Source organism: Podarcis melisellensis (assembly GCF_964234715.1).
Source record: "Podarcis melisellensis genome assembly, chromosome: 7".
Taxonomy (NCBI): domain Eukaryota; kingdom Metazoa; phylum Chordata; class Lepidosauria; order Squamata; family Lacertidae; genus Podarcis; species Podarcis melisellensis.
The window spans coordinates 66540978-66554096 of NC_138539.1; the positions used below are offsets into that span (position 1 = coordinate 66540978).

At 46.0% G+C, this 13119-nt stretch overlaps 1 protein-coding gene across 4 annotated transcripts in view; it reads right to left on the bottom strand.

Moving 5' to 3' along the window:
• The window catches only part of PHLPP1 (PH domain and leucine rich repeat protein phosphatase 1), a 165320-nt gene that overhangs the window by 21641 nt on the left and 130560 nt on the right, over positions 1-13119 (bottom strand). For all 4 annotated transcript variants that reach the window (XR_014170161.1, XR_014170162.1, XR_014170163.1 and 1 more), the window contains exons 11-13: positions 5748-5948; positions 3758-3920; positions 1395-1525 (exon numbers count right to left, since the gene is read on the bottom strand). Coding sequence is in view for 1 of the 4 variants with exons in the window: in XM_081918147.1 (XP_081774273.1) it covers positions 1395-1525; positions 3758-3920; positions 5748-5948 (495 nt within the window). In the remaining 3 variants the exon portion in view is untranslated. The remainder of the gene's footprint in view (positions 1-1394; positions 1526-3757; positions 3921-5747; positions 5949-13119) is intronic.

A 13119-nucleotide genomic window follows, 5' to 3' on the forward strand; every position in this document is an offset into this window, starting at 1 on the left:
ATCTGATGCTGCTTCCGTTTGAGTGCAGGAAGCTTCTGCACCCAATTGGAAGCCGTGCCTTGGTTTTCGAATGTTTTTAGAAGTCGAAGAGACTTCCAGAACGGATTCAATTTGAGAACCAAGGTATTATTATCTAAGAGCTTCTTTTGCAAGCATCTTGAGTTCTCACTGTAAACTCCTGTACATAGAAGAAACTGCCATTTCTTGGCTTGTGGGGAAAGTACCCTCCTGATTAGTCTTAAGTTCAGCGTAACACGCCCCCCCAACCCTTACCTTCTGCAACATGGCTACATATTTATGACAATCAACTATATTCCCTCCCTGATTCTCCAACTGCAAACTTCCTTTCTACAAAAGTTCTTGGACAACTCAGTCCTCCCTTGTCAACAGAAAGTATGCCCTTCCCCCCGAATTGCTTGGTCTCCCTGCTCATTCTGGCATCTACGGTGGAACCAAAACAGTGTAGTGGTTAAGAGCTGTGGATTAGGGTTTGGGAGACCAGGGTTCAATCCTCACTCACTGAGTGGCCTTGGGCCAGTCACCATTTTTCTCAGCCCAACCTACTTTGCAGGGTTGGGTTGTTTTGAGGATAAAGGGACTGGTGGGGGAGAGGAGAGGACCATGTCCTCTGAGCTCCTTGAACGACAGGCAGGATATGAAATAAATATACTGTATTTTTAGCTCTATAAGACGCACCAGACCACAAGACGCACCTAGTTTTTGGAGGAGGAAAACAAGAAAAAAAATATTCTGAATCTCAGAAGCCAGAACAGCAAGAGGGATTGCTGCGCAGTGAAAGCAGCAATCCCTCTTGCTGTTCTGGCTTCTGAGATAGCTGCACAGTCTGCATTTGCTCCATAAGACGCACAAACATTTCCCCTTAATTTTTAGGAGGGAAAAAGTGAGTCTTATGGTGCAAAAAATACGGTATATTGGCAGGCATGGACGGATCAGGAGTGGGATGTTTTGAGTCTGGCATGGGGCACATTTTCTCTCCCTCCCCAGCTAGGTGGGGGAGCAGAACAGCTCTCTGGATCGAACAGAAAGATGGTAGCAGTAACAGATACAGTTGCTAGGTATGGAGAACAGGCCTTGAAACCTACCCCCATGACATGCACCAGAGGGTAATGGAAAGGGAAAAGAATGGCACTATTGGGCTTCGGTTGCAAGAAACAAGCTGGAGATTTTGTGAGGGAGCTGCAGCAATCTGCATGACCAAAATGTGCCTGTCATTTAGCTAGTGTAGCAATAAAAGAAGGAACATTTCTCTCCCCATTCCCAGACCAGTTTTCAAATGATGTGCACCTGATGTTTATATACTGGGTGTGTTTTCTTTCCTGAGTGCTTTGTGTACCCTTCTGCCTACCGGGTAATAAAGTTTGACTGTTCCTTACTTCAATAGCTCCAGGGTTTTGTGATCCAGGGCAAGTCTGGGGTTTCCAGTCAAGTCTAGTTCCTGCAGCTTCGGAGGCAAGTTTTCAGGTAACGTGACTTCAGTCAGCTCATTACAGCTCAGGTCCACACACTGAAGAATTGGAAAGAGAGAGAAGAGAAAACAATGAGTTCTCAGCCTGAATCCTCTGGCCTCGTCCATTTCTGGCTAAGTGGATGAAGTGGCAAGCCATTGTCTGGACTGTACCATGTCAGAAACCACATGTGGGAGGTCACATGATGGAAGACTCCTAGGAGAGCAGGTGTGTGACATTCTCACATAAGAGGCCATGTCTGGATGACTGTGTCACTGAGACGTGAACAAGCTGCACTGTTCTCTCTGCACAAGTGTTAAAACAAGCCTGCAAACCACGGTTTACCACCGCTTCCCACTTTGTCTGAAGCAGAAGCCTTCCGTTAATGAGCAAGTTTGGATATGAAGCCATGGTTTAAAGGTAGTTTCAAACCTTGGCTTGTTTGGGAGCCATTAACTATGGTTTCCCAGTTCTGACAACCGTGGTTTAATGTTGCTTCCTGGCTTGTTTCCCTGGTAACATGAATGGAGAAGTGAAGCCGCTGCATCTGGGTGCAAGAGGCTTATTAAAGTATAGAGTGCAACTAGAAGAATCCCTTTTCCCTGACATCTAATTTTCTGTGTGTAAGAACACTGCCGATTTTCACAAAGGAGCTTTATGTGTGAACCCACACCGGCAGTCTGAAGTAGCACAGCCCAAAAACAGGTTGTTTGAAAGAACTGGGCCAAAGCCTCTCCTCTCCTCTAGGGAGTTACACAGCTGCTGTATCACAAAAGCACCAGGCACCTTTTTATAGACACCACGACGTAAATTCTTTTGCAATATTTCACAGCATCACAAAACATTGATTAAAAATGTGTGATTTCTGTTCCCCCGACCTTCCAAACTTCACTCATGTTGCAAAACAAGCAGCAATCTGCCTGCTGTCTGTGTTATCAGGGTAATTCTTCTTCTTAATTTGATGGAGCACATCCGTATTAAGCAAGTTTTAATTAAAAGTAATATGAGTACATAGATGGGGTGAAGGAGTCCTCTTAATTTAGAGATAGCTGCTGGTGCCCACCTCTAGCCTGTAATAAAGGGAAGCCTATGCATTTAAAAGTGTGCTTAAAAGCTAGTCTGAGTTAAACAAACAAAAAAAATTTAAAGCCACAAAGTAAAGGCAATTAATGGCAAAGAGCTGGAACACTGGCAAATATATTTAACTATTTATTAGGTAGTATATTTATTTGTATTAAATTTGTATACCACCCGTCCCGTCATCCAAAAATCACAGAGCGGTTCCCAACATAAATGAGAATACTACCAAGTTGGGGGGGGGAGAGAATAAAACAGGGAAATAAGTTATTAATGATAAAATCCTAAAGCCTCTCAAATGAATCCTTTATTCTCTTGCACTGCAGAGATGTGGAATGAATGAATATAGCCCATGCACGTAATTAAAGGCAATGTGACACAAATCCAAAACACACAACATAGCATTCGGAACATGAGTGGGAGAGACACAGCTTAAAAGCCACGTCCAACCTATTAAATTTTACTTTGTGGTCTTCCAACGTGAACCTTGGGAATGGACAGCATGTGACTCTTGGGAATGACTTTGTGGGTGATCTGGTGTTAAAGGTAAAGGAACCCCTGACCATTAGGTCCAGTTGTGACCAACTCTGGGGTTGCGGCGCTCATCTTGCTTTATTGGCCGAGGGAGCCGGCGTACAGCTTCCGTGTGGCCAGCATGACTAAGCCGTGTCTGGCGAACCAGAGCAGCTCATGGAAACGCCGTTTACCTTCCCGCTAGAGCGGTACCTATTTATCTACTTGCACTTTGACATGCTTTCGAACTGCTAGGTTGACAGGAGCAGGGACCGAGCAACGGGAGCTCACCCCGTCGCAGGGATTCGAACCGCCGACCTTCTGATCGGCAAGTCCTAGGCTCTGTGGTTTAACCCACAGTGCCACCCGCATCGATCTGGTGTTAGAAGCTGGTAATTCTATGCAGCTAGTTGAAAAAAGATGGCTTGACCAGTTCGTTCTTCATCCCAGACATATCAATGCAAAATATCCCCATTTACACCTCTTCTGCATCTGGCCACAGTGCTGGTATGTTGATAGATTTCCCCAGGGAATCTCTCTGCTTGGGTTCAGACAACAAGGAAAAACCAACGGTACTCTCTGAAACACTGCAGCGATCACATGACATGCTCACACCTTGACAATTTGGGCACGATGCTGTATTTCCACTGCAGGCTACCTTCAAAATACCTAAAAGGAGCTCCAAAAAACAAAACCTGTACCTTGATTTCACTAAGCTGCATGACCTCTGGGAAGACTTCGATACAATTGGAGTGTGCAATCACAGTATGCATGCGCCGACAGTTCATAATGGTTGTGGGGATAGATTTCAGTTTGTTTCCGCTAACGTCAATTTCTTCCAGCTCTTCAAGTTTGGCCATTTTACTACATACACACACATGAGAAAGGGGAGAGAAAGAAAAGAAAATGATAAGAAAATACACGTTTTGATTATTAGGAAGTACTCAGAAACTTTATGTTAAAAGCTGTTATTCTGAGATAAAAGGCAATTTCCTCCGAATGAATTGTTGCATGGCAACCTTTCAATGTGTGGCTGGCTCAGAGAGCTCAGCAGTCTGAATTAGCATTCAACGGTGGACAAATGCATCCATTCCAGAAGGTGGCAGCAGGTCTATGGGTAGCTGGTGTGGGTCTTGAAGACAGCGGGGTCCATCTTTTGTGCATTCATGGTCTCATTTTAGAGGGCGAGGCTTTGCATTCAACATAGTTGGGTCAGCTCCACTTATCAAATGGCACTAATCAATGGGCCTCAAAGGGTTTTGGCGAGGGCCCACAAGAAAAGGAAGTGCTGTAAATGCTACAGACATGGGTGGTTTCATGCTGCAGGCAAACTTAATCACAGAACTGGAAATGGCCTTGGGGAATCATCTAGTCAAAATGCCTTGCTCAGTGCAGGACGCAACACAGCTTCTCTGGAAAGATGTCCAGGGTCTGCTTAAATGCCTCAAAGGAGAGCTCATCGCCTCCCAAGGCAACCTGCCCCACTGTTAAGTAGGGTGTAGCAGCAACAAATATCAAATCTAATCCATCTTCCACACGAAAGCCCTTCAGACATTTGAAGGCAGCTCTCTATCAGAACTGCCGCTAATCTTTCCTTCTCCAGGCTAAACAGACATCAGTTCTTTCAACCGTTCCTCACGGGACCTGGGTTTCAAGAACCCTTGCTTGGAACCTGGGCTGCACTCCTCTGAGGGGGGGGGACGACAACAACACACCAGTTTGTCAATGTACTTCTTAAAATAGAAACCTTGGAACTAATGTGCTACAAGGAAGAAATGTGGGGTAGAGAGAGGAGGGATATCACACGTTGCTGATACTCTGGAGCAGCCTTTTTCAACCTGTGGGTCCCCAGATGATGTTCAACTACAACTCCCATCATCCCTAACTATCAAGGCCAGAGCTCAGGGATGATGGGAGTTGTAGTCCAACAACATCTGGGGACCCATAGGTTTAGAACCACTGCATGCTTGCACATGGGCACAAGTCAGTCCAGCGGGCAAAAATATCAAGCCTCCCTCTTTTGCCTGGTCCTGGCTCCTTGGGCAGGAATGCAAACTCATATTCCAGCTTCCTCCTTCCCTGGGGTTTTTGCAAGGTGCCACGAGGCTAGCATCCCCAACATCCTCTCCTCCTCTGATCTGCTACTGCCCAGGGTAAGCAGTGAGCATACCAATCGCCTTGCCTGCCTTTGTGTACACAATACGAAACAGGTCACACTCCTCCCCTCCATAAACCCCTGATCTATTCGGCCTGGCGACCAAGGTTTGCCAAGCATGTGAAATAAATAAAAAATACCGGGATATCCCATCCGTCTCTGCCATTTTACAAAAATGCACATAAAATATACAACATTCAGTAGGGAACCAAAATGCATTTTGCTCCCCAACGAAGACAAAGCTTAACTGCATTTGCTTACGCTGATCCCAAATTAGCCTTTCCCACTCATATTTCTCCATTTGTTTTGGTACCTCTCAGGCTCATGGCATCCCATTGTTTTGCACATCAAAGAGGTTTGGATGGTAAGCTATTTGGGGCAGAGACCCTGAGCTGCATTTGTGGGTCTTTCTTTCTTTTGTGCTAGCTTTTCAAAGCGGCAGTGTACACGGGACTTGTGGGAGGAGTCATTGCAACCACCTCCCTCAAGCGTCCCTGGCAAAGGCAGTCCCTGGCAATGGTGGCCTCTGCTCCTACCTTGCGGGAAAGCTCTGCAGGCGGTTGTAGGCCATATGCAAGATCTTCAGGTGCGGGTGGCCCGTTAATAAGGGCACGCATTTATCCGTGAGGTGATTGTTGGTCAAATACAGTTCCTGCAAAATGCTGTGGGTCTCTTCCGAAAGAGTGGCTGGAGGCAGCATTTCCAGTTTGTTGGCAGAAGCGTTCAGGTACCTTAAGCTGAAAAACAAAGTACATCGATGTCAAATTCACACACTTATCCATTCCGTAATTAATTTTAAAATAAATTAATAATAATAATAATAATAATAATAATAATAATAATAATAATAATAATAATGGGCACCCCACCCATCTTGACTGGGTTGCCCCAGCCACTCTTGGCAGCTTCCAGCATATATAAAAACATAGTAAAACATTGAACCTTAAAAACTTTCCCTATACAGGGCTGCCTTCAGATGATTCATAAATGTTATATAATTACTCATCTCCTTAACATCTGATGGGAGGGCATTCCACTGGGGGTGGGGTCACGGAGCCACTACCGAGAAGGCCCTCTGCCTGGTCCCCTGTAGCTTCACTTCTTGCAGTGTGGGAACCACCAGAAGGCCCTTGGTGCGGGACCTCAGCGTCCGGGCAGAATGATGGGGGTGAAGATGCTCCTTCAGGTATACAGGGCCAGGGCCGTTCAGGGTTTTAAAGGTCAGCACCAACACTTTGAACTGTGCTCGGAAACGTACTGGGAGCCAATGTAGGTGTTTCAGGACTGGTGTTGTGTGGTCTCGGCGGCTGTTCCCGGTCACCAGTCTAGCATCCGTATTAATTGTAGTTTCCGGGTCACCTTCAAAGGTAGCCCCACGTAGAGCACATAGCAGTAGCTCAAGTGAGAGATAACCAAGTGAGAGATAACCAGCGCATGTACCACTCTGGCAAGACAGGTAAGGTCTCAGCAGGCATACCAGGTGGAGCTGGTAGACAGCCACCCTGGTCACAGAATTAACCTGTGACTCCATGGACAGCTATGAGTCCAAAATGACTCCCAGGCTGCACACCTGCTCCTTCAGGGGCACGGTTGCGCCATTCAGGACCAGGGAGTCCCCCAAACCCACCCGCCCCCTGTCCCCCCAAAATAGTACTTCTGTCTTGTCAGGATTCAACTTTAATCCATTAGCCACCATCCATCCTCCAACCACCTCCAGACACTCACACAAAAAGTGGCATATGCAGAGAAGAGAATAAGCACTTGAGCCACCACAGAAATGACAAAGGATGCTCAAATCGGCCAGGAGTTACAGACGAACCCAAAGCACCTAGTTGTTATTGTCACCGGGTAGAATTTTCTGTATCAAAAGAATGCACTGTGGCATGGGAAACAGTGAAAGTACCCCACAAGTAGGAACTAGCATGTGAGGTTTGTACACACATTGCGCTACATGAACAAAATGGTTAGAAGAAGAAGAAGAGTTTGGATTTGATATCCTGCTTTATCACTACCCTAAGGAGTCTCAAAGCGGCTAACATTCTCCTTTCCCTTCCTCCCCCACAACAAACACTCTGTGAGGTGAGTGGGGCCGAGAGACTTCAGAGAAGTGTGACTGACCCAGAGTCACCCAGCAGCTGCATGTGGAGGAGCGGGGAAGCGAACCCGGTTCACCAGATTACGAGACTACCGCTCTTAACCACTACACCACACTGGCTTTCCGGGAAGCCATGGTGACTGTCTGTTTTCCAGCAAACATGCTGGGCAGAGGAGGAATGGTGAAGACCGCCACCCCAACCTGACCCTTCCGGAGAAGAAGACAGTTCAAAATTACAACAGGGGTTTGAGGGAGGTCACAGCTAAGAGGCAAATGAGGGGGAAAGTTGGGAAGTAATGGGAGAGGAGGAGGAGGCAGCACCAGGGGACAACAGCTGACAGACACGCATGAGGAAGAGGGAGAGATGGAGCACTTGGAGCACTCGGGACATTATTCCAAGAGGCTGGATTCCCAAGCCTCTCTCTGTGTGAACATTGAATAAAAAAGCAGATGGTAAGGACTTTTCCTTGTCTTCTCCTTTCCTGGCAACCTGCCGTGGGGGTTGCTTCCTCTACCGCCTGACAGATGGGTGAGGTATAAGTAAGAACATTATTATTATTATTATTATTATTATTATTATTTAATAGGACGTCCCCATTTTCACTGGAGAAATAAATGCTGGAGGGTATGTGCATCTAATCCACAGAATGAAAGCTTGAAAACCAGTGGGCCCAGGATTCATTGCAATGGAATAATAATAATAATAATAATAATAATAATATACTGCCCTATACCTATAGGCCTCAGGGCAGTTCACAAGAAGCCCAGGAGAGAGAGAAAGATGGTGCTTTAAAGCATTCAGTAAGTATAGAAAGTGTCTCTCCCACATCATCCCAAACTTCCTCTCTTATTATTCTAAAACTGACGATTATGCCAGGTTTTCTGTGTTTTTTAAAGCACCGTGATATCACAAGCAGAACTATTCTCACAAATGCCATCCCATTTATTTCAAGTACATAGTTGGGGTTATCTTGGTACAACATACAGATCATTTTTGCTGGGAGCAAGAGCAGCTCCTGCTTGTAGTGAACAGATTCCCTGAGGTATTTCGCAGGCGGTGTGCCAGTTCTGTTTGAATTCCAAGAAAACCGGCTGTAGTGAGAGTGTGTGTGTGTGTGTGTGTGTGTGCACGCAGGCACGCTTTAGTTTTAAAATTCTTAGCTGTCATGGCTGCAAGGTCACAAACAATTAAATCAAAATTTAAAAGGAAACAGAAACAAATGCAAAACCATTTGTTCTTCCGACAAGCAAGTTTGCTCCCTCACCCCTTCTCCTCCTCCTCTCTGGCCCAAAAGTTCCCCATATTTAAAGAGAACAAGTAGTTTGACAGAAGAATATTGTGGAATAGGTGCCGATCTATTTCCACAGGCCTGTCATTCTCCAGGGTCAGGAAGAATTTTGGGCTTTGTGGAAGAGCTTCAGGTTACACAATCCGGGATGACAAAAGAAACTGGCACAGTGTGAATGTTAAGCCCCAAAGTGGGTCATGTGAATCAGCTCAGAGGGGTAACTATACTTCTAAGTGTAGTTTTCATTTTCTTTTGAGAAGTGAGGGTAGTCTCTTTCAATGCAATGTCACCTCCGAGACTGCGAGTGGAAACAAAATATTGGCATGGGGGTGAGGGAGGAGGGTCATTGCTGTTTCCCTCAAGCAATTTTGAAGCCGAAATTTTGCTATTACTGTATTACCCTGGGCTTGTGGGAAGGGGGGGGGGATGGAGACCTTGATTTATTTTATTTATTTATTTATTTAATTTTGCAATAATAAAATTATTTATTTTATTTTCCACCTCATGAGAAGAAAAGACTCCCTGGAAAAGACCCTGATGTTGGGAAAGATGGAGGGCACAAGGAGGAAGGGACGACAGAGGACGAGATGGTTGGACAGTGTTCTCGAAGCTACAAACATGAGTTTGACCAAACTGCGGGAGACAGTAGAAGACAGGAGTGCCTGGTGTGCTCTGGTCCATGGGGTCACGAAGAGTCGGACACGACTAAACGACTAAACAACAACAAAGTGAGAGATAAACAAAAGCTGCTCTGGAGGAGAGATGGGAGGCAAGCAAGGCTCAGCGCTGCTTTTACAAATTTGCATTATTTTATGTATCTGTAGTTCTACCTACATCCTGCAACACTGGCCGTTGGCCAAACATGCAGGCAAGCTGCAAGATCTATTTCAGTCAGTCAATCAATCAATCAATCAGTCAGTCAGTCAGTCAGTCAGTCAATCAGTCAATCAATCAAATCAATCCTGGGCCTAGGTGAAGCTGTGGCCAAGCCAAACGCTGTTGGCGAATGTTGTTGCCGTCCCACAACAACGCCTGACCTGGCGGTAAGCTTCATTACACTACAGGTGAAACATGTATGAATGATTCCCCCCCTTCAAATTTTTCTTCTTTCTTTGTGCTTCCACTGTCCCCTTATTTTTATTCAATGCCCTCCCCCCCATTGCACCCATGGCTACTACCACTTCCTGGATCCACCCCCAAGGGGCAGTATCACCCACTTTGAGAAACACTGATCTAGTCCAACTCCCTGTAATGCAGCTGTCCCTTGAGGGGATCAAACCTGAAACCCTTGAGGTTATCAGCACCACGCTCTAAGCAACTGAGCCGTCCAGGATAGCAGCATTTTGGTCAGAACTTAAATTAAGTCATACTCTACAAGCAGAGAGGAAAGAGGGCTTGATGAAACAGTAACCGTTTTCTTATCAGAGAAAGGACAACCACACAAAATCCTGAAATTTATTAATCTGACAATTAATAAATTCAGTATTCTCTCCCCCCCCCCCCGCCTGTTGAAACTTGCTTTCTGCAGCAAAGAAAAGGCCAGACACACGACTGCGACGCCACGTGGACCTCTGCAGAGGGCTTTTGTGTGTGAGAGAGTGTGTTATAAAAGCCTTTCCATTAAAAATAAAATTGTCCAGGAGCTCAAGAGAACCGAAAGTAGGTTAGGTCTACACATTCCAGAGAAGTCATTCTCACAGGAAAAAAACAAGGCTTAATCATCAGGACCATTCATTATTTAGCAAGAGCTGTGAGCCTTCCTAACGGGGCAGGGGAGGTGGGATTGAAATTTATGAGGTTATGAAAATGGGCAGAAGCCACTTGACTTAATCCTTCCATCTAGTAATCAAAACACATTACACGTCCATTCACAAACAACCAAAGGGGGGGGGGGAGAGAACAACCCAACTGTAAAACAAGGCAGGAACAAAAACAGAAATCATAAAAGAGCTGAGAAGCTGCCCTTACATTTGAAATGACAAGAAATAACACTGGGTAATGAAATGCTATATTTTTCCAATACAAAAACAACAATATAAAACAGTAAAACATAAAATATAAATATAAAAATAACAAATAAGTATAAAAAACAACAGAGAGCCACAAATATGCCTGAGAGCACCTCATGATTTAAACCAGGCTTCGTCAATCTCGGCCCTCCAGAGGTTTTTGGCCTACAACTCCCATGATCCTTAGCTAGCAGGACCAGTGGTCAGGGATGATGGGAATTGTAGTCCCAAACCATCTGGAGGGCAAAGGTTGAGGAAGCCTGCTTTAAACAGCAGCTTCCAGGAACCTCACTAGGGACTAGTGTTCTGAAAAGATATTCCAATTCTAAACGATGTGCGTCTTTCCCCATGTAGCTATTTTGACTGGAGGGCCGACCACTCGATATCTTAGGCAATTGGGCCAAGATACACTCTTGGATCTAAGGACAAGAGTCCTTCCATGCAGGTTCTTTCACAGCCCTTTCCAGGGGTCGTTCGCAAACACACACACACAACCTTAATCTCACGTGAGCGAGAACAGGGCAACCTTGGCTGCTTTCTGCCCTTGTTGTGGGAGGGAAGTGTATTTGGAATAGTGCATGAACCGGGTTCTAGATTACACCAAGAGCCTATGTGTGCACCTCACTTCAGCTTATACAGTACGAGGGGGAGAATATCAAAAAATGACAGTTGACTGCAAAATTGTGGTGCATAGATCTATAGAACAGTCAAGACCCCAGCTGCTGCCCCTCACATGACAAACCTTTTTAGGCCATGAGGCACAACAGGGAACATGCATGCGTGAATCTGCTCTAAGGAGAATTTATTTTGAAGGTATAAGCCAGGGTTTCCCAAACTTGGGTCTCCAGCTGTTGTTGGACTACAACTCCCATGATCCCTAGCTAGCAGGACCAGTGGTCTGGGATGATGGAAGATGTAGTCCGAAAACAGCTGGAGACCCAAGTTTGGGAAACCCTGGTATAGGCAGAAACAGTCAGTGTCTTCCCTTAGGTTATGTACATCCAAGTGGAAACAGATAGCCTCCAAAACATCCTAGTTTGATTTAGGAAGCTAGCAAAAGAATTCTCAAAACAGTACTATGTATCTCCTGTCACAGCAGGCCTACCAGCTTGCAAGACCCAATTCATTCAACAAGGCCATTAGACCATTTCATGGGAATCTGTAAGACACCAGGCCATTGCTTGTGCAGAAAAGCCCCAGCATTCTGGGAGGCAAATCCACTACCTTAAAGAATTCACTCTAGGTGCCTGCTATAGACATATACATAACCTCTCTATTTTTATAAAGCTTCACAATGTGGGAAGCTTCTGCACTGGGCTGGTCTAGGACCTTTACGTTTAGAAGTGAACCTCGTTGCAGCTGAATGTTTTGTGTGTGCGCGCGCGCACACACACACACTATGGGCCAATATTTCCAGGCTGCAAATACAAACCACCAAGTACCTACCCTCCAAAATGGAGGTACGCACTGAGCCTGCCGCACACTCACGTACGCACACACTGTTTGATGTCAACACACCCAAAGGGATGCAAGCGAAAGCTCGAAGTGACAGGCTACACACAAAACATCAAACAAACAGAGGAACGCGTAGGAGGAATCACGCCGGCTTTTATTTTTAGCCCTTGTAAAAAAAGGTAAAGGTACCCCTGCCCGTACGGGCCAGTCTTGACAGACTCTGGGGTTGTGCGCCCATCTCACTTAAGAGGCCAGGGGCCAGCGCTGTCCGGAGACACTTCCGGGTCACGTGGCCAGCGTGACATCGCTGCTCTGGCGAGCCAGAGCCGCACACGGAAATGCCGTTTACCTTCCCGCTGGTAAGCGGTCCCTATTTATCTACTTGCACCCGGAGGTGCTTTCGAACTGCTAGGTTGGCAGGCGCTGGGACCGAGCAGCGGGAGCGCACCCCGCCGCAGGGATTCGAACCGCCGACCTTTCGATCGGCAAGTCCTAGGCGCTGAGGCTTTAACCCACAGCGCCACCTGCGTCCCGTTTTAGCCCTTGTAGCCAAGACCAAATAAACGCAAAAGACACTGGAAATGCCCCAGGTTTGCACATTTCCTTTAGCAACTGATACATTTGCAGTCTTGCAACGATTCAGCTTTAAAACCAACTTTGTCCAAGTGAGGAAAGCCTAAGAGATTTAGGACCAGACGCAGATATTAGCGTTTCCAAATCTCTCAATCATGGTGGGGTGATCAGGAGACGTTAAGACCCCACAAAGCCAACGATTTGCTGGAGGATGCCCATTGAGTCTTTCAGCCAAATATACCTACACTAGCTTTCATTAATGCACTCGGTATCTGATCCCTTGATCTGAAAAAAAAGCAAGCAGCTTAGAGGAGAAGCAGAGTGGAAAGAATAGTAAGAATACGATCGTTATTTTCTAGAAGGAACAACGTGAGCAACTGCAAATTGCGAGGATGCAGGTGCAAGGATGAAGGTTAAAGGCACATTTCTGGTAATCCCTACCACCCAGAGGAATTCTCCATTTTCACGGTGCCATCTGCTACCCGCT